A 25,872-nucleotide genomic window follows, 5' to 3' on the forward strand; every position below is an offset into this window, starting at 1 on the left:
GGGAAGATATTTACAACACTGCAGAGTTAATCCACCTTTAGTACTTCTATAAAACAACATTCTCAAGAAATGCCTAATTTCTTCTAAATCACACCAAATCTTCATGGAACATCCAACCTAACGTGATTGTAAGGAAATTTAAAGGGTAAGATCTAGATACTGACACCAAATAATAGCAGATTAGATGAAAAACAGACATTATTTTATAAGCAAAAGAGATTTGCCTCCAAACAGTGGTTTTTTTTCCAAGATTCAAAAGGTTTATTTGAAAAAAATCAGCACAGGACAAAGATATCCTTAATATTCCTTCTCAGAATATTTGAATATTTAGAATCTATATGAAATGTAGACAGCAACTCTGATTTCACAGAAAGAACATCAATGGTTTATACAAATGTGAACTCCCATCCCCACCCCTCCCCGATATACTATTCTATCCACCCCTTATTGACATTAGCTTTCACTAAGCTTCTACCTTCAGTGCTACTTGCACAAACTAAAAAGCAGAAAATCATTTTCATTTTTAAGTGGCTGGAATTAATTAAAGCAACCAAAGTACTATTGTTACAGCAAAGTTTAGTAAAACTATGAGAGAATACTAATAACATTTGTAAATTATCCAAAATGATTTCTTTATTGAGATTAAGTAACTACATAGACTTCACAGTTCTATGGCATATTTATATTTAGCTAAAGTCACAAACACATTTTAACATTCACAATGATGAGCATCATCATCACCATTCTAATCTACAAAGCTTATGTATGAATAAAGAAAAATACAAAAACCTCAAGTTTTACAAAAGAAAAACTTTAAAGTCTACATACATTAACAATAAAACCATTTCTTCCAGGTAACAGGTAAAAGTGTAAAGGCATACCACGGAGGTTTTTTTTTCTCTAAGTAGCCAGGAATGAAAGAACGTTTAATATCTACGACGCTTATTAGGGCCTTCAAAGTTGCCCCCTTGGCTTCCTCTACCAAAACCACCAGGACCACCACTAACAGGACCTACACCACTCATTGGTGCTTGAGGGGTTTCAGAACCTGTTCTACTCCCCATAGGTGATCCCATCTGAGATGGCGGTCCTTGCGGAAATCTATCATTATGCTATAATACCACATAATAAACATGAAGTCCATTTGGAACACGCCAAATATTAAGTGACAAGAAAAATTGGCAAAATCCCAAGTGGTGGTGTCATGAAGTTCAGCAGAAAGTCCAGCAGAATCAGGATCACACATAGAAGGAAGAAAGGAGCAATTTAATTAGTTACTACGTCAAAAAAAAAAAAAAAAAAAAAAAAAATTAAATAAAGCATCTGAAGAGTTACATATTGCTAATGCTATGCCCCAATTTCATGAAAAAAGAATTGATTTTAAGAAGGGAATGCCATTTTAAACCTAATCAGTATTACAATATTGTTCTGATCTTTTTAATAAAAAAATAAGTTTATACTGCATACAACTGTGCTGTGCAAAAAAAAATACTTTTTTTGAAAATCAAAGAAATAAAACTGGGGAGCAGCATCACACTGAAAAGGTATAAACATCCTAAAAATTTCAACAGCAGTGCTTTGAACATAGAAAGTACTAGTACAAACACACACAGAATTATTATTTCAATATTAAAACTTTTGATGTGTTTTTCTGGAAAGACTATCAATGGGAAAATATGGTTTTCTTAAAAACTGACAACTTATTAACATGTACTACTAATAGCACAATTAAATATCTGAATTCTTTGCTTTGGAAAACTTTACAAGAATAACCACATATGTTAATCTCAAAGATTGAACAGAACTCCCTACATGCAGTAGTAAAATGTCACTGTGAAAAAAATCAAGGGTGATATTTAAATAACAGTTACAATTTCAGAGGGAAGGGTGGAAAAACGGGCCAGTTAATACTACTTTAAGTTACTACTGATGATTATAAGCCACACAAAAACTTAACCGAAGCAAAGTTTTTACTAGCTTTCAGACATTTTACTGTAAAACAAAGCCTCCAGAGAAGGAAACAAATATACTAATTATGCGCCATCTGATCACAGTAGGTATTATGGCACTGCTTTTCTATCTCTCTATACACTCATTAAAATAAAAAACTGTTACCATGTCCAATTTTTCCAAAATGTTTAAAGATTTGCATTTAAAGTAAATAAATTTAAAAATGATGAAACACTGTATCCGTCAATCCTAAGACACACATTCACTTTTAATATCTCTGAAATCAGTATGGATTTACAGTCAATGGCATTTCTGAATTTAACTGGCAGTGCTTTTTCTTTCTTAGCAGCAATGGCGCCTTAACACATGTTGTGGTAGTTCCAAAATAAAACTGCCTTTCAAAGTATACACTCATTACCAATTTTCCTCTAAATGCTATTTAGAACAACCATTAACAAAAACCAAATGAAACAATGTTTTGCCAATAGAAAACCTCATTTAAATAGTGACAGACTTTAAAGGAAATGAGAAGTTATTAGTCTTGCTACTGATACTCAAAATAAGAACTATTATTGAAAAATTTTGCTTTTATAATTACTTAACCCACACAAAGATATCTTCACACTCTCAAACCAACACATAAAACTGTATACTTTAAGTTTTATAACAAATATAATGAGTAATCCTGTAAGACTGCAAAATGTAATTTAAAATATATTTTACAACCTTAAAGTACCTTATTTTACAGTTAAATTCTCTGAAATGAATCATAAGTAATCTTGTTATTAAAAAATATTTACAGAAAACTGTGTTTTCACACATACTGGAGTTTTACTCCCCACCAAAGGTAAGGAGTCTACACACAGGAAAAAGAACACAATCTTAAAATCTTGACCTTTACATTGAATACTGGTAAGAGGTGGATACAAACCAAAAGCAATATAAAAATAACTATAATTAAAATGTATATTGGCCATATACTTAAGTACAGAAGCATACCATGATTGGTAATCCTAATTCTCGTGATACTTAAAAATTGCCTTTCACGTAAGTCAACATGTAACTGCACAAAATTACTTTTTCTTCAGTGGATATTGATCTTTACCGCCAAAATAAATGATGCCAAATTATGTTAAGTGTGAAGTTACCTTTGGGGCAGAAAAGTATATATTACTGAATATAATCAAAATAATGTTTATGATACATTACCACTGCTCCATTATCTGGCATCATTGGAGTTCCCATATTTGCAGCTCCTTCTGGTCCCATGGCAGGACCAGGACCCATTGGTGGGCCAGGTATAGTTCCTCTGTTGTTCATATTCATACCCATCATTGGAGGAGGACCTTGGTTACCAGCAGGTGCTGGGCTAAATGCATCTACGCAAAACAATCTATACTTAGAGCTGTCCTATCTCAGTTTAGTAAACATTAAAAATTTAACAATACTTATGCAAACTATATAGCAAGACTATTACCAAAATCATTTTCCTTCTTCGAGAATGGATGCTCAATTATCTACTCTGTAACAGTGCATTACCTACACTATAGAATTTTCATCCCCAAATCAAATGTACACAAAACAAGTGAAACAACTATTAATTATTTCAGGATATCTGCGACTGTCAAAGCTTGAAAGATTTTTTTTAAAATGTGAGTATTACTTGCTATAGTCTGCTTTTTAACCAACTACTCCCTTACAATGGTGACTATACTCTACCAGTTTACATTAACAGCAAAGGATTAGCACTTTGGAAACTACGAATAAATATATAAAGTTCACTAAAACTAACCTCTTGACTTTTATGTAAGTTACTGAATATATCCCAAAACTATAGGAGGTACTGTTTTTTAACTTTATGTAGAAATAGGCAATCTAAACCCAAAAAAAAAAAAAAAAAAAAGGCTCATCATGACAAAGCTTATTTTTAAAAAGCAACTGTAACCAAATATAAATATTAACAGCTATTTGAAATTTTTTTGACATGCTAAAATTCTGGAAATGGGGACAACTAGATATACTTCAAATTTTTTCATCAAAAAGATATCCACCTGGCCTCATGTTAATTGCAATAGTGGTGTAACACTATATTTATAATGGTTTCAAATACAACATTTTTAGGTATCTACTTTGAATTTTGTTATTTTTAAAGTACTCATACGTTTTTTCATCAAAAATTCGTAACAAAGACTGACTCTAACTTAAGAGTTTTCTTCTAGTACTTCGTTTGATAGGTCAATTTTATGACACTCAGAAGAATTCAATTTCTCAAAAACACAATGTAACCAGAGTTGACATTTTCATTCAACCCACAACTCTACACAGTATCTTAATGCAGCTGAATTCTACAGATGACTGAGCCTAGGGAGCAGCTGTGAGAAAAAATTCTTACTCCCTACCAGTCCCTGGCAATATATGCTACTGACTCTTTCTCAACTCAATCCCCAGGAACCCAGCCACTGCATAGGGAAGATTATTTCCTTAATCCCAAAATGTTCCTGATGATAAATCTACACTACCTATCCAAGAATATTTCTATTCCCTCAGCAGAGCAATAAATAAAAATTTTTACGAGAATCCCACATCTTGGGCCACCTGGGTGGCTCAGTCAGTTAAGCATCCACTTCAGCTCAGGTCATGATCTCACAGTCCGAGTTTGAGCCCCGCGTCGGGCTCTGTGCTGACAGCTCAGAGCCTGGAGCCTGCTTCGGATTCTGTGTCCCCCTCTCTCTCTGCCCCTCTCCCCCACTCTCTGTCTCTGAAAAATGAATAAACCTTAAAAATTTTTTTAATAAAATAAAATTTAATTTAAAAAAATATTTCCACAACATCTCTCACATGGAAATGAGGAAGAATGGAGACATTATCTGTAAGGAATCTTAACTTTCCCTAAAAGAACACATCAAGGGTTAGGTTTACTTCTCTTTTTAATAAAATGTTAACTGTTGTAAGATTCAAATATAGCTATACAACTATGGGCACAATGAAAAAATCAAAAATAACATTTTCAACTATCAATAATTAGAGTATTAGTTCTAGTAATTAAGCTTTCTATCACACAGCTATATTAAACTAAATTTAAAGATCTAAGAAATGTTAGAATTATCTGGTCCCCTGAAAAGCAGTTTTATAATCTGTGATTTCCTTGGTAGATAAACCGGTGATACACCAGAAGGTCTATTTCCACATTCCATCAACGTAACTTGGTAGATTTGACAGTGACATTCAACTGAATGATAATGACTCATAAGTCAACCATTAGGATAAAGCCTCAGATTGAATAAAATGTAAAAAGGAGGAAATTAAATGGACTGGATTTTAGGAGAGTTGAGAAAGTGATCAATTGCAATATGGTTCTCTGGTAAAATAAAATGCCCTAAAAATTTTTAATTCTCTCAAATTCTTAATAAGGAATCTAAAAGTATATTCTCATTATTCTTCTGATAAAGTTGCTAATCAAGCAGTCAGAGTGTTTTCAAGGCCTCTGCACATCAGAAATAATTCGTTCGTTTCTGATGTTCACGGCAACCTAATAATTATAATGGTATTTCAAGGTACCTACAGTCCATAACCTCACACTTACAACTCTTAAAAGCACCTGGATTGTATTACACACCTTCTATGGTTTACTTTGAAAAAGACTTAAAATTGAACTTCTTGTACATTACTATATATTCAACTGTGCCTCTAGAATTTATGTACTAGAACGAAGCCTGAAGAACTTCTGTATTCTTTGTTCACTAATTATTTCATGTTTCCATCGCAACTAACATCACAATTAAGATCTTTATGAGTAAGGGCCATGTTTCATGCTTCCTTTGTATACCAGAAATGCTAAGTAACTTTTTACTGGCAGGTAAGAAAAGTGACCAAGTAAACAGCAATATACAATTTTAGATGATCTGACTACAAGCGGCAAAGAAACAGGCATGAGAAGTAGGGGGAAAAGGTTGATCACAGAAAAAGCTAATTCCAGATATTAGATGCTTTAAGGTTTTTTTACTCTCTACACCACATATTCTAAGTACAATCAGGATTTTCTCAGTGGGTGTATATATTATGCATATTAGAATGCTACAGTAATTAACCTTCACATTATGTTATGTAAAGACTTTAATTTCATGACAGCTTCTATGGGACAATATGAAATGAATATATAAAAAGTTTATCTAACTTTTAAGCGTATAACATTTCAAACTTAAAAAGACCTACAAAAACATCCCACACTTACTTTCCCTTCACCTTGTTCACTTGATACAGTATCCCTCACTAGGAGAGATGTTAATGTAGGCACTTTCATAAAACCTTTACATCAACTCTAAAGTTATGCATTAGCCTAGATGTGTAAGACACATCTCATTTCCTTGACATGTCACAGATGCCTCCAAACAATGTACTTCTGTGCACAATACGTTAGGTTACGGCAAAATAAGTTAAACATTCGGTAAAATGAATAAAAAATAACTCCAAAGTTACACAAAAGGTTACCTTACCAATAGAAATTTATAAAATAGTCTCAAAAAGTTTAAAGAAACTACAAAGTCAGGAACTATCAATTTCTAAGGTAAAAAAGCCAATTTGAAAGCATGAAGTTTGATTTTTAAAAAATGCAACAACATAGCTGCATTACACCATGCAATGACTGAACAAGTTTCAGGTTGTATCAAAACCTGGTTACAGGTTTCTTTCATTAAATCTATTAAAATATAATATACCCTTAGCCGTCAAGTAAACAAAATGAAAATGGTGTTTTTAGGCACACAGTTTTTAATGTACTTCTATTTTTTTCAACTTACTAAATATATGAGATTTCACTGTTACAAATGTTGGTTCCAAATTTTAGACTGTTACTGATATGTAGATACCACAAACAGCATGTACAGTTCCCCAAAGAATTACAAGTTACAGAAGACTTTTGCTTCAGATCCCTACCTCCCATGTTTATTGCTCCACGGGGACCCATATCACCCATTCTCATTTCCTGTTCTCTCTGTAAGTAAGCATAGTTGTCACAGTCAACCTATCGATCTTATGACTTTACATTTCCCATCTAAAATCAGAAAGAAAAGAATAAATTGGGACATCACTTTCCATTAAAAAGAAATTTAAAATTTTCCAACATCACTTACTTAATAAACCTGAAAAGAACTTCGGTCTCCCAGGTTCGATATGCCACAGTGCTTAGAGCATTCAGTTTATACTGCTAGATTATACTGTCAGATTACATAAAATCTACCACAGATGTTTTTAATGTTCTTAGTTCAACAGATCAATGGCTAGATTCCAAAAAAGAAAAATCTAGCATTAATAACCACCAGGACCCACTATTTCACTGAAGTCTTAAAACAGAAATGACCGTTAATCCTTTTATATGCAAATGTTTTCAAACATCCAACACAAACAGCTGTGGGCACTAAGCTTAAAGTTATAGACAATTTTCATTTTAGAAATACTGTAATACACACTTGCATTTTTATTCAAATATCCAAGCATCGTTTTACCCAAGATATGACCTATACAGGCCATGAAAGTCTCCCAGCACACAATTATTAAAAATTCAACATAGCACTGCTTCCTTTATTTGGAAATCTAAATAAAAGTGTTCTTACACAGTTGCCAAATTCTGAAACAAAATGCTAAGGTTAATAGTGATACAAAGGTCATGCAAATTACAAAATGTTTTAAATTTCAGTAAAATTCAACTGCTTCTAAGAAACTTCATCTACTACCAGTAGTTACATAGAAGTAACTTCAATGAAATCTCTAGGTGAAATTACTCAACATACTGTGATGGAAATTTGCACTATTATTTAATGATCTTTTCAATTATCAAATCAGTGTTAAATGTAGCAATCATAAAACACATTCTGAGACAACTGTAGCAATGTCTAAATCTTTAAAAAGCACCCTTTTTATACTTTTAAAAGCAATTTTATTAAAATGTGCTTAAAATTCCACTTAGTAATACAAAATACCAGTGAAAGCACCTATAAAAGCTAGAAATAAAGAAAAGCTTACGGTAGACAAATGCCATTAAGCAGCAAATCAACTGCCCAGATGTAACCTAATAGATATGTCTCAAAACGTAACTTTGAATGAAACTGTTACAAGAAAAACATCACACAGCATCATAAAGAAATGTTTTATCACCTTATTTAGAAAATGTAAATCCCAAATCTTTCTTTAGACTGTTTTTTTTTTAAACTTTACAAAAAACAAATTTGTCTCTTCTCATAAAACTTCCGGCTAGTGATGGACACTACTGACTAGCAAAAGAGCTAGAGTATTTTATAGAATGGATTTCTGATGAAGTCATATGGAAAATACTATTTTATGATCACATAATACTATCATCAATAAATCAAACCAAGTTGTCTTTCCTCATCACTAAAACCTGATAAAATGTGGACTGGATATTCAGCATATCCAAACTATTCCAGGTATTAGTTATAGCAGATTCTTGTTACTGAAAAGCTGGTCCATTTCAGCACCACAGTAAAAAACATGGATTTTTTTTTTTGATCATGACATTTTTGGGGAATAAGGGATTAATAATTTGTATTTTTACTTTTGGATTTGCCTTAACTGTTAAAGATGAGAAGTGCAGCATCTAGCCACTAACATGGTAATTATGACAGTCTTACTGTTTGAGACTTCAATTTTCAAATCTCCCTTATAAATTCTGACATGCTAACTTGATGCCTGTGATTCACTGGTGGGGGCAAGGAGGGAGACAACTTTTTTACTATCTCCTTACAATTTCAGCTTTACCTATCACTTTCCAAAGTAACGTTTAGCTTTATTATTCACAAAGTACTTTTAAAAAATTGTTCTTAAATTATTCTATTCCATTTCCTTCATTAGCAGAATTCTGGAGAGACTATATAGGTTTTCAAAAAAGCTTTTATTAATTAAGTATTCTCCACACCCAGTGTGGGGCTCAAACTCATTACCTCAAGATCAAGAGCCACATGCTCTACTGACTAACCCAGGTGCCCCTAGATTTATGATTTTAAGTCAATTATTCAACAGTGGCCATAACATTCCCTGATGCTCTATTAGAAACTGATTCCAGTTCTATAATATCTTTCTTTAAATGAGATAATCAGAATGTCTTATGATAATCCATGCTAATGTAGCCTATCACTATGCTAAAACACCAATATATATATTATAGCATTTTCCACTAAACATACATATATTCCATACTTAGTATTGTTGACATTTCCTTAAAGAAAAGTACCAAGTACTATTTTATACAGCTTCACATGTAAGACTAAGAAAATGAGATGGTATAATTAGATGACAGATTATTTTTTAGCTATTTTAGAAAGAGCAAAAGAACTTTTCGGCTTCCTATAAGGTCATGTCTTAAGGTTACTGTTATTTTCTAAAAATTCACTGCTACTTATTTCTAGTAAAATGCAAGAATCACATTATATTTAAGGGTAGGTTAAACAATAAAATTAAGACAATACTTCTCATTATAACTTGATTTATCAAATGTCAGTGAGAAACACTTGAAATTCACTGTAACTATGTACCCATCCAAAAAGAAATACACAAGACCTTCACTTCCATGAATTCTAATATCTGAAGTTATAACTGGCGCATAATATAAACCAAATTTTGAAAGACTGCACTGTAACAAGATAATAAATCTATGATAAAAATTTGGTTTAATTAATTCAATTACTCTTCATAGCAACCCTGTAAGATAGGTCTACTGTTATCTGATTTTAAAGATCATAAAACTAAGGCACAGCACTGTCAAATAACTTACTCAAGTTTGAACTGACCTATGAAATTCTGCCAAAATAGAGTTTATAAAGTTTTCACCTTCACAAAGCAGCTTCATTTTTTTTTTCAAGGATTCCAACAAAGACTAAAAAAGGCAAGGTTTTTAATTTATTCTATGTTCATAAGAAGTTGTGCCTTTCTGGGGCACCTGGGTGGCTCAGTTGGTTGAGCGTCTGTTTAGCTCAGGTCATGATCTCGTGGTTCATGAGTTCGAGCCCTACGTACGGCTCTGTGCTGACAGCTCAGAGCCTGGAGCCTGCTTCGGATTCTGTGTCACCCTCTCTCTCTGCCCCTCCCCCGCTCATACTCAGTCTGTCTGTCTGTCTGTCTCTCTCTCTCTCTCAAAAATAAACATTAAAATTTTTAAAAGACATTATTTTTTTTAATTGTATGTATGTATTCCTGAGCCTGTCACTGAACTATGCTTATATTCACAGGTGACCACAAAAGTAAATAAAATATGACTAATTTCCAGAACCACATATCAAAGCAGCATTCCATTAAAACAGTGGATTCTCAAAGTGTGGTTGATGTGAGTACTGAGTCCGCAAGACTTTTTCAGGAAGCACACAAATTCAAAACTTTTCATACTAAACACTAGAACATACATGCTAACTAACTTGAATATAAATTAAAAAATTAAAATATATAATAAAAAATAATAAAAAAAATAAACACTAGAACATGGATATAAGACTCTTATCTAGTTGGGCTTTTCAGTCTATCAACTATTGTGTGGATGATGCAAAAGCAATGACAGGCAAAAATGTTGAGATTTTAGCACAAATTAAGGCACTTCAATTCAATTTTTACTAGTAACTATCATTGTATTCTTCACACACAAACTGCAGTTTTAAATTTTCAACTATGAGTACCTAGATGAAGCAGTTAAAATGAGTATTAAACCACCACATGCCTTTTTAATAATCTATGCAAGAAAACAAGATACATACATAAAGCATTTCTGCTTGCATTCTGAAATAGGGTGGTTCTTCTTCAAGAAAAACCATTCTTATGACTGGGATGCAAACTGAACAAGATGTCATCTGACAAACTATGGTTACTGACTTGTGTACAGGTATTCCTTGCTTTTTGAAAGTGTGCATGCATTACACCACTTAGCTTTTATGAGACACCTACATTTGTAGTGTTTCTGCTAACCAAACAGCATCCAAATATTTTCACTTTTATGGAAAAAAGGCAAAAAGTAAAAATAAAGTTCAGTGTGTTTTGCAGCAAGCAATTTCAGAGGCAGCACAAACCTAGAGCAGCAAGACTGGCACGACCAAGCTCTTTCTTTCCCTGGGAACTAGACTCAACATCTCAACACCAAGCCGCCTGTATCTGTGAACATCTGTGCTCTAACTTGACTTATTCTGTGCATCAGCTACCAAGATGTGTCCTAAGGTTTCAGAGAAGCCTAAGGGGTTATTTTGTGGGCCTGGAAACCCTCAAAACATTTTTTATATAAATATTAATGGTAACTGCTTCTTCATTTTATGCCATTTTGGCTTACAAAAGGTATCACAGGAATGCTATACTTTTGGACAGTGTTTGGTACACATTTTCTGATAAGATCAGTGGTTGATATTTTAAAAATGTGACTTGTTTTTTATTTTGTATAATAAAATACATTAAAATATGGAAGATTTGCATAACTCAGTAGGTCAATATTTTTGTAATGTTTGGTATATGACATTACAAAATCATGCATTGGTAAAAGATCCATTCAAAGTTTAAGGCAGCCCAACGGATTGTAATACAGTGAAAACTGTCAAGTTTCACTGTAATATTAAACAAAAATATCCACAATTATCTGTAAATGTTAAAATATACTCATCTCCATTTACTAATTTATCTAAGTGAAGCCAGATTTTCTTCATGCACTTCAACCAAAAGAGCATTTTGCAACAGATGGAATGCAAAAGCAAATATGGGAATCCAGCCATTTCCTATAAAGTCAAACATTGAATAAATTTATAAAAGAGTAAAACAATACCGCTCTTCCCACTACATTAAAGTGGAACTTCAAAAAGATCTGCAAAAATATAATATAAGGCAACTGTTCCCACTACAACCCATTTTCTGTCAAGTTTCTCTCTTAATTTCTAATATGGTAAACACTGACTGACATAACCTAAACAAAAGCTCTTAGGGGTCTTCAATAATTTTTAACAGTGTAAAAAGATATCAAAACCAAAGAGATTAAGAACCACTGCTTCTAAGTTCCGGTCAGTATTTGCTCATGAAAATTTAAGCAGCAGAAAATCTGCACTAATGTAAACTAAACATTATTTTATGTAAAATAGGATCTTTTCCTTTAATACTTAACACTCAGGATACCAACCTGTGAATTTAAAGATCTCGTAGTTTACTTTTTTTAGATAACCAAATTTAAAGAATTCACACAATACAAAAATAAGGCTAAAATAAATTATACTATATGCCTAAGGTTTAGAAAAGTGAGCTACAGAAATGACAACATAGTATCAACTGACACAACACTTTGCAATGAGTTGATAGAATATATTCATCTAACACTCATTAATCTAAATCCTTGTTAGAATGACAAGGATCATTATTCTTTAATCCGTAAACATCTTTCATGTACACTTCTGAAGAAACTTCTAGGGATTGACAAGGGATCACCATGTACCACTTAGGTTCAATGTCTTAATAGAGAAAATGCTAAAATTCTTGATGTAAAAATACTGATACAGAACATTTAAATCTACTAAATGATATATAATTTTAGAGAAGATTCTAAGTTTTGGGAAATAACAAGATTCGACCTTCTTATCATTAAACATTCCTAAATATAAATTTCATTTAGCACTTAGAAATCTATCTTTTCCTTCACTGGAGAAGTTTACACAAAAGAATAATAAGATTATTAGATATCTAGTTAAACTTTTAAGGAGAAATAAACTATTAGTATCTGAAATTTTCACTATATAACAAACACAACATATCTGGAAAAAAAACTGGAATAAAAATCAATTACATGAAATATTAAGAAATAGGTATAAAGAAAAATTACAAAAATAACCACTAGGTATCTTTGCCAAGAAATTATTCACTCCTTTAAAAAGTGTTACAATACTGTTAAAATAAAAATAATTTTAAACTAAAAAGGGAAGTAAGACATGTTTCCACTGATATAAATAATAGCACGCAAACTTTCCAACATAACCAACAGAGAATGCTTGGAAGACTTAAAATTTCTACTTCAAGTAATTAAAAACAAGAATTTCCCAAACATACTACTTACTCACTACTAGACAGAGAAGGGGGGATGTTTTTAAGTAACATGAGACAGTCTTTCAATAAATACAATTTATGGTGATTTTTTTTACCCTCAATTTGAATACATGCATTCCATGATATCTGCACCCCTGAATACTGGAGAAATGTTCTTCAGTTATGTGGTTGTTAAAATGATATTTTTACACCATATATCATTAGGGAATTGCAAATTAAGACAACAGTGAGATACCACATCAATCAGAATGGCCAAAATCCTAAACACTGACAACACAAAGCATGACAAGGATGTAGAGAAATAGGAATTCTAATGTATTGTTGATAGGGATTATAAATGGCATGTTTACTTTTCTAGAAGACAATTTAACAGTTTCTTACAAAACTAAACATACATACATACAATCCAGCAACCACAAACCTTGGTATTTACACAAAGATGAAAACTTATGACCGCACAAAAACCTGCACATGGATGTTAATAGCAACTAAATTTAGTCATAATTGCAAAAACTTGGAAGCAACCAACATGTCCTTATTAGGTGAATGGATCAACAAACTGCAGTACCTCCAGACAATGAAACATTACTTGGCACTGAAAATAAACAAGCTATTAAGCCACGAAAAGACACAGAGTAACCTAAAATGCCATTACCAAAAAACCAATATGAAAAGTCTATATATTACAATTCCAACTATATGACATTCTGAAAAAGTCAAAACTATAAAGACAGTAACAAAATCAGTGCTTGCCCAAGATAAGGAAGGAGGGAGGGATGAACAGGCAGAGGACAGAGGATTTTTAGGGCAGTGAAACTATCCTGTATAGTGTTAACAATGGGTACATGTCATATTTGCCAAAGGCCACAGACTGTGCAACACCAAGAGTAAACCCTATGGTCTTTGGGTGATAAGGATGTGTCAATTTGATAGTGAAGGAGTCGGTAAGTTAGGGGAAGGAGGTATATGGGAAATCTATCTTCGGCTCAATTCTGCTATGAATTTAAAACTGCTCTAAAAAATAGTCTCTCATAAAAAAAATAAAAAATAAAATAAAATAAAATAAAATAATACAATAAAATAAAATACAGTAAAATAAAAAATACAATTAATTAATTAATTAATAAAAAATAGTCTCTTAGAGGCACCTGGGTGACTTAGTCAGCTAAGCATCGACTCTTGATTTCAGCTCAGGTCATGATTTCACGATTCAAAGGATGGAGCCCTGCATCAGGCTCTGTACTGAAGCGCAGAGCCTGCTTGGGATTCGCTCTTTCCCTCTGCCTCTCTCCCCAACTCGTTCTCTCTAAATAAATATTTAAAAACTAATAAAATAAAAACCATTAAAAAAATTTAATGTTTCTTTTTGAATAATCAATTCCATATATAAATTTATACTACAAATTTTTGTCATGAAATAAAACTTTGTTACTTGTTAAATTTCAAATCAGAAATAAAATGAAACAACAAATACAAAAAGGGGGGCTTACTCTTAGCTCACTGCATTTGTTAACCTCAAAACATACCTCTGAATCTAAATTCATTCAATGTATTTTTAAAGCCTGGTTCAGGAATCTTAAAAGATTATTCTGGTGCCACCTGTCAAATTCAAAACTTAACTGCTGCTTTTTAATAAATAGAGTGATTTTCTAACTGAAGATTAATTAAATCTAATTATAAATAATCCACCATATATCAAAAGACAGAAGAGAATAAATTTATATTTAAACAAATTTATATTCAGCTGAGAAGAGTTTTAATCACATATCCAAGGGATACTTTCAAAATTATTATCATTATCTTTTTTCACTTGTCATAGCAAACTCTAAAGACAGGCTTTTAAAGACTGAAACTGATTAGGAATATCTATTCTTCAAATTTAGTTATTTTATCCTAAACTCTTAAAGAAATCATCCATGATAGTATCAGCTACAACACAAACACAGTATTTTTAGTACTATCCTATTAAAGCTCACATAATACTGGTAATTGGTTTGCAACTCTTCACTCATAACCTCCTAACCAGTACATTTCCTTATCAAAGTCAAAACAACTAACATGACTGGCCAGACCAAGGTATGAAAGATGAAACAAAAGAACAAATATAAACTGTACAAGAAGCAATTCCAAGCTGGTCCCATCAACAGAAAAAAGCAGTGGAAGGTGCAAACAAAGCACAAGTGTTCCAATGTATAAAGAATTAAGTATATATTTAATGGGGAATCTTTGTGTGATGCTAGGTATTAAACAAATTATCTTAGTAGTTAGTATACCAGAAGCTATGAAATTTTAACAAATTACATAGTTTTCTTAAGTAGACAACTCAAAACAACAGGTTCAATTATAGTAATTTTAAAAATATTTAAGTGGTAACTAAATAAAATTCAGGTATTTAAAACACAAATTTATAAGAAAAACTACTATTATAAGCATATCAATTGTTTAAAAGCAGAATTTAGGAAAACCAGTAACAGGACAAATGAAGAAGTTACCTTCTGAGAAACATGGTACATTTACAACAAGAAAACAGGTTTTGAAACGTGGCGTACAATATAGTGCAGGATATCGTAAGACAAAGTACAGGCAAACTTACCCATATGCTTTTCAATTACTTGATATTTTAAACAGAAATAAATGCATTTCATCAGCAGAGAATGCTCACAAACCCAAGTTTCCTGCCACTAACAGTTAGATAATAACTATCCATAGACATTCACATTTATTTAGTCTAATTTGGTATAAAACTCTGATATTTCAGGTGACACAACAGAACTTCATGTCCTCAATATAAAGTAAAGAAGATACTAGATTGAGACTGACCTAAAAAAAAAAAAAACTTTTTTAAATCACCTTGTAGAACTTAAAGGGGGGTTTCTAAGTATTCCATTAAGAAGTCACAAAGCAGAAATAACAAGCTAAATTTTTATGTCTTCATAGAATCTTTTTAATTCAAATTATTTAATATGTAAAAATTCCTACTAGTTTTATTATACATATTTGACATCTCAAAAGTGTTTACTTTAGTTAAACACCTCTATTTACCAATCTTGACTTTCCTCTTCTCCAACCCCTCAAAAAAGGTAAACATTAAGCTAAAAGTCTTACCATTCTGAACCAAGTACGATTCAAAGAACTTACCATTTCAAATGAAAAGACATGAGGTATACCTACAACACAGTGGAATAATAAACCAATCATATCAGTTTAAAAGAAAGAAAAAAACAACACTCAGGGGCGCCTAGGTGGCTCAGTTGGTTGAGCATCTGACTTTGGCTCAGGTCATGATCTCACAATTCGTGGGTTCAAGCGCTCCATCGAACACGCTGCTATCAATGCAGAGCCCACTTTGGAGCCTCTGTCCCCGTCCCCCACGCTGCCCTTTCCCCGCTCCTGCTCACTCTCTCAATAATAAATTTTAAAGAAACATTAAAAAAAATACACCCAAATAAGTTCCACAACAGTGCTGAGGCTACTCAATGCACTCGACACTCCCTTTGCAATCTCTTTCTATACTCTCAAAACTTATTTTTAAAGTTTATTCAAGAGAGAGCACACACACGTACACACAGGGGAGGGGCAGAGAGAGAAGAGAGGAAGAGAATCCAAAGCAGACTCCATGATGTCAGTATGGAGCCAGACGCGGGGCTTGAATCCATGAACCATGAGCTCATAACCTGAACCAAAATCAAGAGTTAAGACACTTAACCGACTGAGCCACCCAGGTGCCCCTAGACTCTCAAAACTTTTTAGCTTTATCTCTGTGCACTCTATGCAGATACTCTGCACCTACAATACTCTAATCAAAGACACGGGGCGCCTGGGTGGCTCAGTCAGTTGACCAACTTCGGCTCAGGTCATGATCTCACAGTTCTTGAGTTCAAGCCCCGCAGAGGGCTCTGTGCTGACAGCTCAGAGTCTGGAGCCTGCTTCAGATTGTGTGTCTCCCTCTCTGTCTCCATCCCCTCCCCCGCCCATGCTGTCTGTCTGTCTCTCTCTCTCTCAAAAATAAATAAAACATTAAATTTTTTTTAACAAAATAAATAAAATACTCAAAGACCTAATCCTCAACTTGATTCACTTCTGTATCCTCTATGGTACTCAGCACTTTGAACACAGTAAAAACAGTGACCAAATTTTCTTACTAAATGGAAACCTCTAAAATCCTTCTGTAAGTCTAACACTCTGATGGGATATCCAAGTGAGATCGATGAATAGTTAGGTGTACTGAAAACCAAACATCAAAAATTGTTATTTGACTGTTTTTTAAAAACTTACTCTTCATTATGGGATTCCATTATGAAGTCTACAAAAATACATCAATAGTCTTAACACCAATCGTTTCAAAACTACAGATGTTTAACATGAGACATTAGTATTCAATAAATACCAAAGTACAGTGGCCCATAAACAACACTGAAAACCATGTGACTAAGCTGCACTGCTATCTGAAAAATAAGACACCAAACTATTTAATTCTCTGTTTACATCTAAGTAACCACAATATGACAAATGCAACACTCTCAAACTCAAAAACTCAATGAAAGATCAATTAGTGGACAACAAAATCAGAAAATAATTAGAATGCAATGTGGTAAGTACTAAAAAAGAATCATTATTAAAAATGATACAGCTGAGGTGAGTAGTAACAGAAGGTTATGCATGCACTAAGTGTATGCAGACATTCTCCAGGAGAAAAAAAGAGATAAAGAAATTTTTCTGGATTATAAGCCTCTCTGAAACTCTAATGGAAGGTTAAGACAAAAAAAAGACACTAGTCATCTAATATGACATAAAAATAATTAAGTACAATAAAGTATCCTCTGGTAAAGTTGGTATAGAGTTTAAGAGAGGCTCAGTAAGCATTTCCCTTTGGAGTCATTTGGAAGACTTTTAAATATGAATGATAAAACAGAAGAAGAAAAAACCATTATTTGTAATCATAATGTATGATTAAGATAACCATACATCCTGGTTTGCAAGAGACTGCCCATTTTATGCCTGCTGTAAAAAAAAGTAACTTTAAATAGTACCTATATTCAGTTGTCCTAGTTTGGTTGAAAATTCTTGAGGTTTTCCCCTACAAATGATTAGGTAATACTAAAACTATTAAAAAATCCTTTTGAGAAGTGATCAAAGATGTCAACAGCTGGTTAAAAGTGATACATTTCTTCAACCCAAATACCCCCGATCGTCAAAATTCTAACGATCACTTCCAAAGTATATATGAACATAACATACATAAACACATATTGATTTCTGTATTCACTGGACTACAAAAGCATAAGTCTAGTTCCAATTACGCTCCATCCCAAATATTGAGAAAAGTTCTTGTCTCACTGTAAGAAACACATTAAATTATTTTAGTAAATAAATGAAAACATTAACAATAAAAACACTGGTCACAACTAGAACATTATATGGGAGATCGCTGCAACGTAAATGCTATAATTTTGATCATCATCATCATCATGCCCAAACCACTGTAACTGAGCTACTATTATAACAGCAATAGGTACTAACCTGCCCCCCTAGGTCACACCTAAATCTGACACCAAGCTCTACAGCAAATGATTCTTCTGTTATTTCCACAGAATAATGAAGATGCTATAAAAATCCCTTGTAAAATATGTCCTTTTTCTGAATGCTTCAGGTATTTAGACTTCTAAAAAATAATCTTCTTCTGCAATAAAATCAAATCATTTATTAGAGCTAAATAATTTATAGGAAACCACAAAATGGCAACTTCTCTCAAAAATTCACAGATCATTTCAGAAAATGTTATTTGTACCTACTTATTAGTAATTAATGATTATCATCAGTTCTCTCTGCCAACATCTATTAATGAAATTTTATTACTAGCTAGAGTTTCTGTTTTGAGTTTTGTACATGGCACATCAGAGAAAGCTGGGTTGTAAGTAAATCAGTTAAGAGAAACAATGCCCACTCAAGGAGGAGGAAAAAAGACTAATATAAAGAAGTGGCTGATTAAATAGGTCAAATTTGGCAATGCTGATCAAGAGAAGGGAACATTTGAAAGAACAATGCTTTACGTCTCTACTAAGAAAACATTTGAAAACTCTAAGATATCACCTGTGGGGCAATGATGCTTTATCAAACAGTTCCTCTAATAACTTTTGCTCTGATTTATAACCATGACTACCAATAAACCTTCAGGTCACTAATTTGGACTCTTCAGGGACTTTGATTCTAGGATAAAAGGTGCTCTGTTCAATGAGACTTCTATAAACACTGGAAAAAAGCATATTGATTAATAAATTTACTTTTAATTCACAAACTCTTTGAGTTTGGTTAACATGAGTCACTTTTTACAGATTCCTCCCAACTCCCAACAATCTGGACCTAGACCAGGGGTCGGCAAACTTTTTTGGTAAAGGGCCAGAATAGTATATATTTCAGGCTTTGCAGGCCAGAGAGGCTTGATATAGTCTCATACGGTTGTGTCACAACTAGTCAACTCTATCATCTTTGGGCAAAGCATCTATAAGCAAAACATAAACACAACAGGCAGTGTTCAGATTTGACCAGGCTTACCCTAGTCTGTCAACCCCCAGTCTAGATGAAATACTTAAAAAACAAAGTTTAAAAAGTTAATGTATGATCTGAGACAATACCTGTAGGTATTGTCCACATACAGGCTGAAAGCTCAACTTTCACACCAAAGTTGTCACACCAAAATCCCACAGAACACTATTCACATAGAATGTTGTGCTACTTACATTGTTAAGTGTATGAATCCTATTCCCCAAGTTGATTGACTCTGAGCCCTCCCTTCAACTCCCCAGGTCCCATAAAAAATTGAACTACTACTATTCTTATTTCAATATTTCGACTATGTCTCATTTCAACATATGGCTAATAGTCTATTTTTGCTAATGAAAATAAGCAAGCTGAAGAGCTTCTTAAGATGCAGATCCCATGGCTCCAACCCAGACCCACTGTATCAAAAATATGTAGTGGATTGGAACGCAGGCATTTTTCTTTAAGTTCCATAGATGTGCTGCAAAGGTTGAAAACTAGTGAATTTAGCCAAAACTGTGATCAACGGAGAATGCATTAGATTCTACTAGAATCACAAAATGATTCAATTTGTAGGTTGAAGACCTAAGACAAAAACCTACATTTTTAAAAAAGATCCCTGAGTGTTTATTATGCACTATTTGAAAAACACTACCATGGAAGAGGCATTATACCCTTAGCCTCTGGCTACATCTCTTTAATGCTTTTGGCCTAACATACTAGGTAGCTACAATGGAACAATTCTAACAAAAGACACATAACTGGATCAAATTACTGCCTTAGCATGTAATGTACATTTATTTTCAGGTTTATTATGTACATATGTTTAAATATCCAAGGCTATTCCCACCTACTCAAACAAAAATAAAAATTCTTCAAAATTCTTCAATATTCTTCATGTATGTATTTCAAAAATCTGAAGGGCTATTCTTTTATTCACTAAAAAACAAATATTAATATTTACCACACCAAAAAGAAACTTCTAATAAAAAAAAATACTTCTAAAGTCTTAAAACACTGCCCCAATTTACCTATACAAGGTAGTTTATAACTACTTGATACAACTACATACAACTACAGTAGCATGTACATGTTTTTATAATATCATTTTCTCAAGAAAGCCAAGTTTACTCTAAGAAACTTCATTAAAAAATATTCTAATTAAAACCTCCACTTTACTCCAAGGCAAACTGAATCCACAGAAAAAGACTGGTACACTGTAGTATTTAAATGTTTAAACTCCTAAGTCTAGGGGCACCTGAGTGGCTCAGTAAGTTAAGCATCTGACTTAAGCTCACGTCATAATCTCAAGGTTCTTGAGTTCCAGCCCCACAGGAGGCTCTCCGCTGTCAGCAAAGAGCCTACTTTGGATCCTCTGTCTCCCTCTCTCTCTGCCCCGCCCCCGACTCACACTTTCTCTCTCTCTCAAAAATAAACATTTTTAAAATAAAAAATAAAAATAAAAAATAAACTACTTAATCTATAGTAAGTGGAGTAACCTCAAAAGCTATTAAATTGTGTAAGTAGAAAATCTCAATCTAGTAAGTACTATCTAGAAAATGGTTCAAATACACTCAGCTATAATAAAGATAAGCCTAAGTGTACTTAGGGCACAGCACAAAAATATATACATTGTTATGGTAGCCAAAAATATATTATGCTATAGAAATGAAAAGTAACATGTTTAATTTATGATTGCCAGAGCTATTATCAAAGAGCTTGACTTCTAAGAAATAAGGTATGAAATTAAAATGGCAACCACTAGTTAACGAAGTTCTGACATATCTTTGAAACCCTTAAAAATATGTTCGTATGTCATAAAATTATGATAAAGTTGAGGCTAACAAAGAAAAACATGACCAGACATGACTGTGTGTTTTCCCTGTTTTATTACTTAAAAAAAAATTATTATTCAAGGAACAAAATATGAATATCAGATTTCATACTTTAAAACCCATACTATTATTTGTGTTGGAATATATCTAATAGGAATATTAGAAAGAAATGAGTGGTGGCATCTTAAACCAAGTAAATCTACTTTATACTTTCACTCTTACTACTTGGGCAAGCTGAACACTTACCATTTGATTCCTCCCTTTAAACTGAACAGTGAAAAAAGAGAAAGCACATAAGAGGGCCTAATTTCAAAGCTTTTAAAAACAAAAACAAACATTAATTTAAAATTTTTTCCCAAAGACAGTTTTCAAAGTAAATGAAGAATAACTGATACAATTCAATGTTTTCTCTATTAACAAAGAATAGTCAAGACCAATAAAGAGCTTTTGTTAACATTTCTTTAGTGTTTCATTAGCTTATATTAACAAGCATTATGAAGCTAGGAACCAAATAAAACTGATACCAAAATGATGAAAAACTTGTCTATAATTTCTAGTCTCAAAAAAAATCTAAAAATCCGACAGAGACTATATTTTCCCCTAAATATTTAATTCCATTGTTACATACTATTTTAAATACAGTTTCTCTTCAGAAAATTAAGAATCTAGTAATGCTGTGCTCTAACAAGAATATTAATTAAAAACAGAAACAAAAAACAAACAAAAAAAACCCAGCACCAACTCTCCAGCCCAGGGTTTAGCAAACATCTTCTGTACAGGGTGAAAGAGTAAATATCTTGGGTTTTGTGAGTCACAAATACTTTCTAACATTCTTTTATTTTTCTTATCCACCAACTCTTTAAAATGTAAACACCATTCTTAGCTCGGTGGCAGAGTGGTATGAAACTAGGCAGTGGTCCCAGGCTATAGTTTGCTGACTTCTACTCTAGCCAAATTAATCTCATGATGCTTCAAATATGCAATATATGCTTTAAGTGACTACTTGAAAACAAAGATATCTTAATGTTAAAATAGATCATCATCTACATTTTCTAAGAGCATAATCTTGTGAAACAATAATCTATTTTTGAAATGCCAAAAAATCCATCATGAGTATTTTAAATACTTTTCTTCTCAAAGTTCACTGGATATTTGTAAAATTTTACCCACCATTAAAATGAATTTTAAACATAACAAATGTTTTCAAATTAAAGAATCTACATATTCCAATTTTAAATTGTAGCAACATTTCCAAATAATTTTTTAATAGAGAAAATTAAAATCTGCCCTTCATTAATTATACCTATATTAAATGCCACTGAACATATATTAAAAAGTGGTATGTATTTTAAAAATTGTGAAATAATTTCAAAGAAGAGTCTGCAATCAAGTTTATGATATAGCCAACTTAAAGTTTAACAGAATGCATTTTACTTTTTTCCTAAGTCACCTAAATGATTTACGTATATGACGTTATTACAAATAGCTACACGTGTGTTCCAAGAATTTAAAGTTTATGCCAGAAGAATAGTAAGAAAGATAATTCCGCCATCTTTAACCATAAGCAAGCACTTTAGGAAAAGAAATGTTCAGGTACATAAAGGGACAAGGAAGAATTTCCTAATCCTACACGTTATGAAATAGTTTCCCTAAGAAATGTTATCATAGGTGGTTTACATCTTGATAGTATTTGAAGATAAAAACATGTAATCACTAGTTTCCAAAACATGGACCTGCAAAATTTTAGTGTATGTGCTGCCAAAGCGAGCACGGGCCTGCAAAATTTTAATTCCACATACTCTCATGACATCATAAAATATCCTCGCATTGATAAATCCAACAGATTTATATTCACATGTAACAACCAAAAGACCAAATGCCACAGGTTAAAATATATCATAAGCAAATACTATGTATCCAAGGAAGAAAAAGAGAATTGCAAAATAATGCTAGAAATTACTCAAAAGAAAATTTATAATGCTTAAAACGCTCAACTAATTTGGTAATGGAATTCAGATATCAATTAAACCTTTAGTATGATTTATAAATAATAAGAAACTTTCCTAACTGAATTTAAATGCCGCGTAATTTTTAGTCAAAGGATACTGACGTGATGCAAGCTAAGATAAAAATTTCTTGTAGTTACACAAGTTAGGATGTATTTTTTTCTGTGCGTATCCTTCTTAATGAAAAAAGTTTAAAATTTTTCTAGGGACAGAAGAACAGGGACAGAGAAGGCCAGCAAAAAGAGTCATGACTTAATAATATTAAGGAATCATGGCTTTTGAACAGCTAGAGAAAAAAACACTAGTAAATATTTTTCAGAATAATGACTGTTAAAATGGCATTCATCTAAAGGTGAAGAATAAGACTGTTAGTTAACAATAAGAACATGTGCATTATAACATATTTGAAGTATTCGTGTTTGCCCTACCATTTTGCCTACCCAAAACAAAAACCTGAATTAGACCAAATCTTTGGAACTCCTGTTTATGAGAAACTCAGGGATAAAGAAACTTGTTAAACATCACTGCAAGGATAAATTCAACACCATATAGGATGTGAAATACTCTATACAACAAGGATCTGTTACTTAAAAAGATAAAAAAAAAATTTAAAGGGGGAAGAGAAAACCTACAGACTAAAAACACTAGATTTATCAGCCAATTTGAAGAAACCAATTGTAAACCAACAAAATAAATAAAATATATAAATTTTATTTATATTTTATAAAATATAAAATATATCTCTATGCTGATAGAGCAGAGCGTGCTTGAGATCTTTCCTCTCTACCCCTCTCTCTCTCTGTTCCTCCCCCACTCTCACACCTGTGTTCTTCCTTTCTCAAAATAAATAAACATTTAAAAACTAATGGTAATTCAGGAAAGTGGGTATACTTAAAGATGAAAAGACCAGCTATGTGTTGATAACTGTCATCGTTGGGTAATAAGCACATACTAGTGTACCTTTGTATATATTATTCTACATTTGTAAATATCTAAAATCATCTAATACAAAGAATTTTTAATACCAGTAAATGATGAAATCAAGTAGAGAATATAGATTTATCAAGAGTTCTAATTTAGTAGCATATATTAAAAAAAGATAAAGTAGAAAATTTTTAACATCCTTTTCATAAAACATTAATAGTATGTTCAGAAACTACTTTTAAGTTATTACCTGTAAGAAGTTAACAAAATCATTAGTTTAACATAAACACGAGAAATTCAGGAAGACTAAAAAATATATAAACCAATATCCAAAGAAATTAAATATACACTGTGCACCTAACAATATAAAATAATTTTAGTTAACTAGTACTTTACTTACATTCTCCATATAGTTTGGCTTAAAGCCCTCTTGCTGTCGCCTGAGTTCCTCCTGTTCTCTGTGTCGGATCATTTCTTCCTCACGGCGACGGTGCTCTTCCTCATGTCTGAAAGATTTTTAAATAAAAATTGCAACATGTAAGCCATTACCAGGAATTGTATTTCATGTAAAACAAAACCATTTATAAGTAACTTTAGGCAAAATCTGTGAATAATGATTGACTTACTAGATTTACCTTCCTTCTTCTAGTTTGCTCTAAGCCTTAATTAATCAACTAACCCAAAGAAATAAAAGTACCTAGGGTAAATCAAAAAACAGAGTAACAACATGTAACTAAGTTAGTTATGTGCTTATGGTCAAGAAATCAGGAGTCCAAAAGCTCAAACATGTACTCTCCTACTGTATATAAAGAGAAAGGGTGGGATCTATCACTGGCATAAAGGCACTCAGAACCAATCCCAATCTAAGCCACTGCAAAGAACAAAACTGCCTAGTCAAAAAATCTATCGTGTCTAAGGAATCCTTAACAAACTCTCTCTCCATTTTATCAACCCCCTGAAGAAAACCTCTAGGACAGGTGTGAGGTTACCATCTGTTTTTGTACATCAAGTTGTAAAAGACAATCATGTACTTAATGTCTACAGCTACCACTGGGTCAGAGCAGTGCTGAGTAGTTGAGACAGAAACCATATGACCTGCAAAGCCTAAAATATTTACCATTTAGTCCTTAGCCGTTTTCCAAGAAAAAGTTTGCCAACCTCAGTCCCAGAGGTATATTTAAGCATGTGAGAGAAAAAAATATTGAACTATAATATGTGTGCACAATTACTAGTAAATCAGCAATTACTTATGATTACAAGAAAAAAACCTACAAAATAACACTGAAGTTAACAGGCTCACATTATATTGGCTTTTATGTCAATGCAAATTCAAGTGTATATGCCTCCACCCAAAAACTAAAAAATAATTTAAATAGTGAAGACTATATAATACTGATGTCCTCTCATTAAGTCACATTTTCTAAATTGCTCATTTAAGTACCTTATTACACTAAGTGTAACAATCAAATTTCAAGATACTCTGTTGTTTGCTGTATAATGCTTCCTCCCCTAAACACAACTCCATGAACTAAAAGAAATGATATATCCCACAGACAGCA

General features: G+C 32.5%; 1 protein-coding gene across 1 annotated transcript in view; it reads right to left on the minus strand.

Moving 5' to 3' along the window:
* Nucleotides 1–615: 615 nt before the first annotated feature.
* PSPC1 (paraspeckle component 1) overlaps nucleotides 616–25,872 on the minus strand; it is a 72,504-nt gene continuing 47,247 nt past the window's right edge. The window contains exons 6-9 of the mRNA XM_042942960.1: nucleotides 24,714–24,819; nucleotides 6,883–6,940; nucleotides 3,160–3,329; nucleotides 616–1,112 (exon numbers count right to left, since the gene is read on the minus strand). Of these exons, the coding sequence (XP_042798894.1) occupies nucleotides 927–1,112; nucleotides 3,160–3,329; nucleotides 6,883–6,940; nucleotides 24,714–24,819 (520 nt within the window). The 3' untranslated portion in view covers nucleotides 616–926. The remainder of the gene's footprint in view (nucleotides 1,113–3,159; nucleotides 3,330–6,882; nucleotides 6,941–24,713; nucleotides 24,820–25,872) is intronic.

Source organism: Panthera leo, chromosome A1 (assembly GCF_018350215.1).
Source record: "Panthera leo isolate Ple1 chromosome A1, P.leo_Ple1_pat1.1, whole genome shotgun sequence".
NCBI classification, from domain to species: domain Eukaryota; kingdom Metazoa; phylum Chordata; class Mammalia; order Carnivora; family Felidae; genus Panthera; species Panthera leo.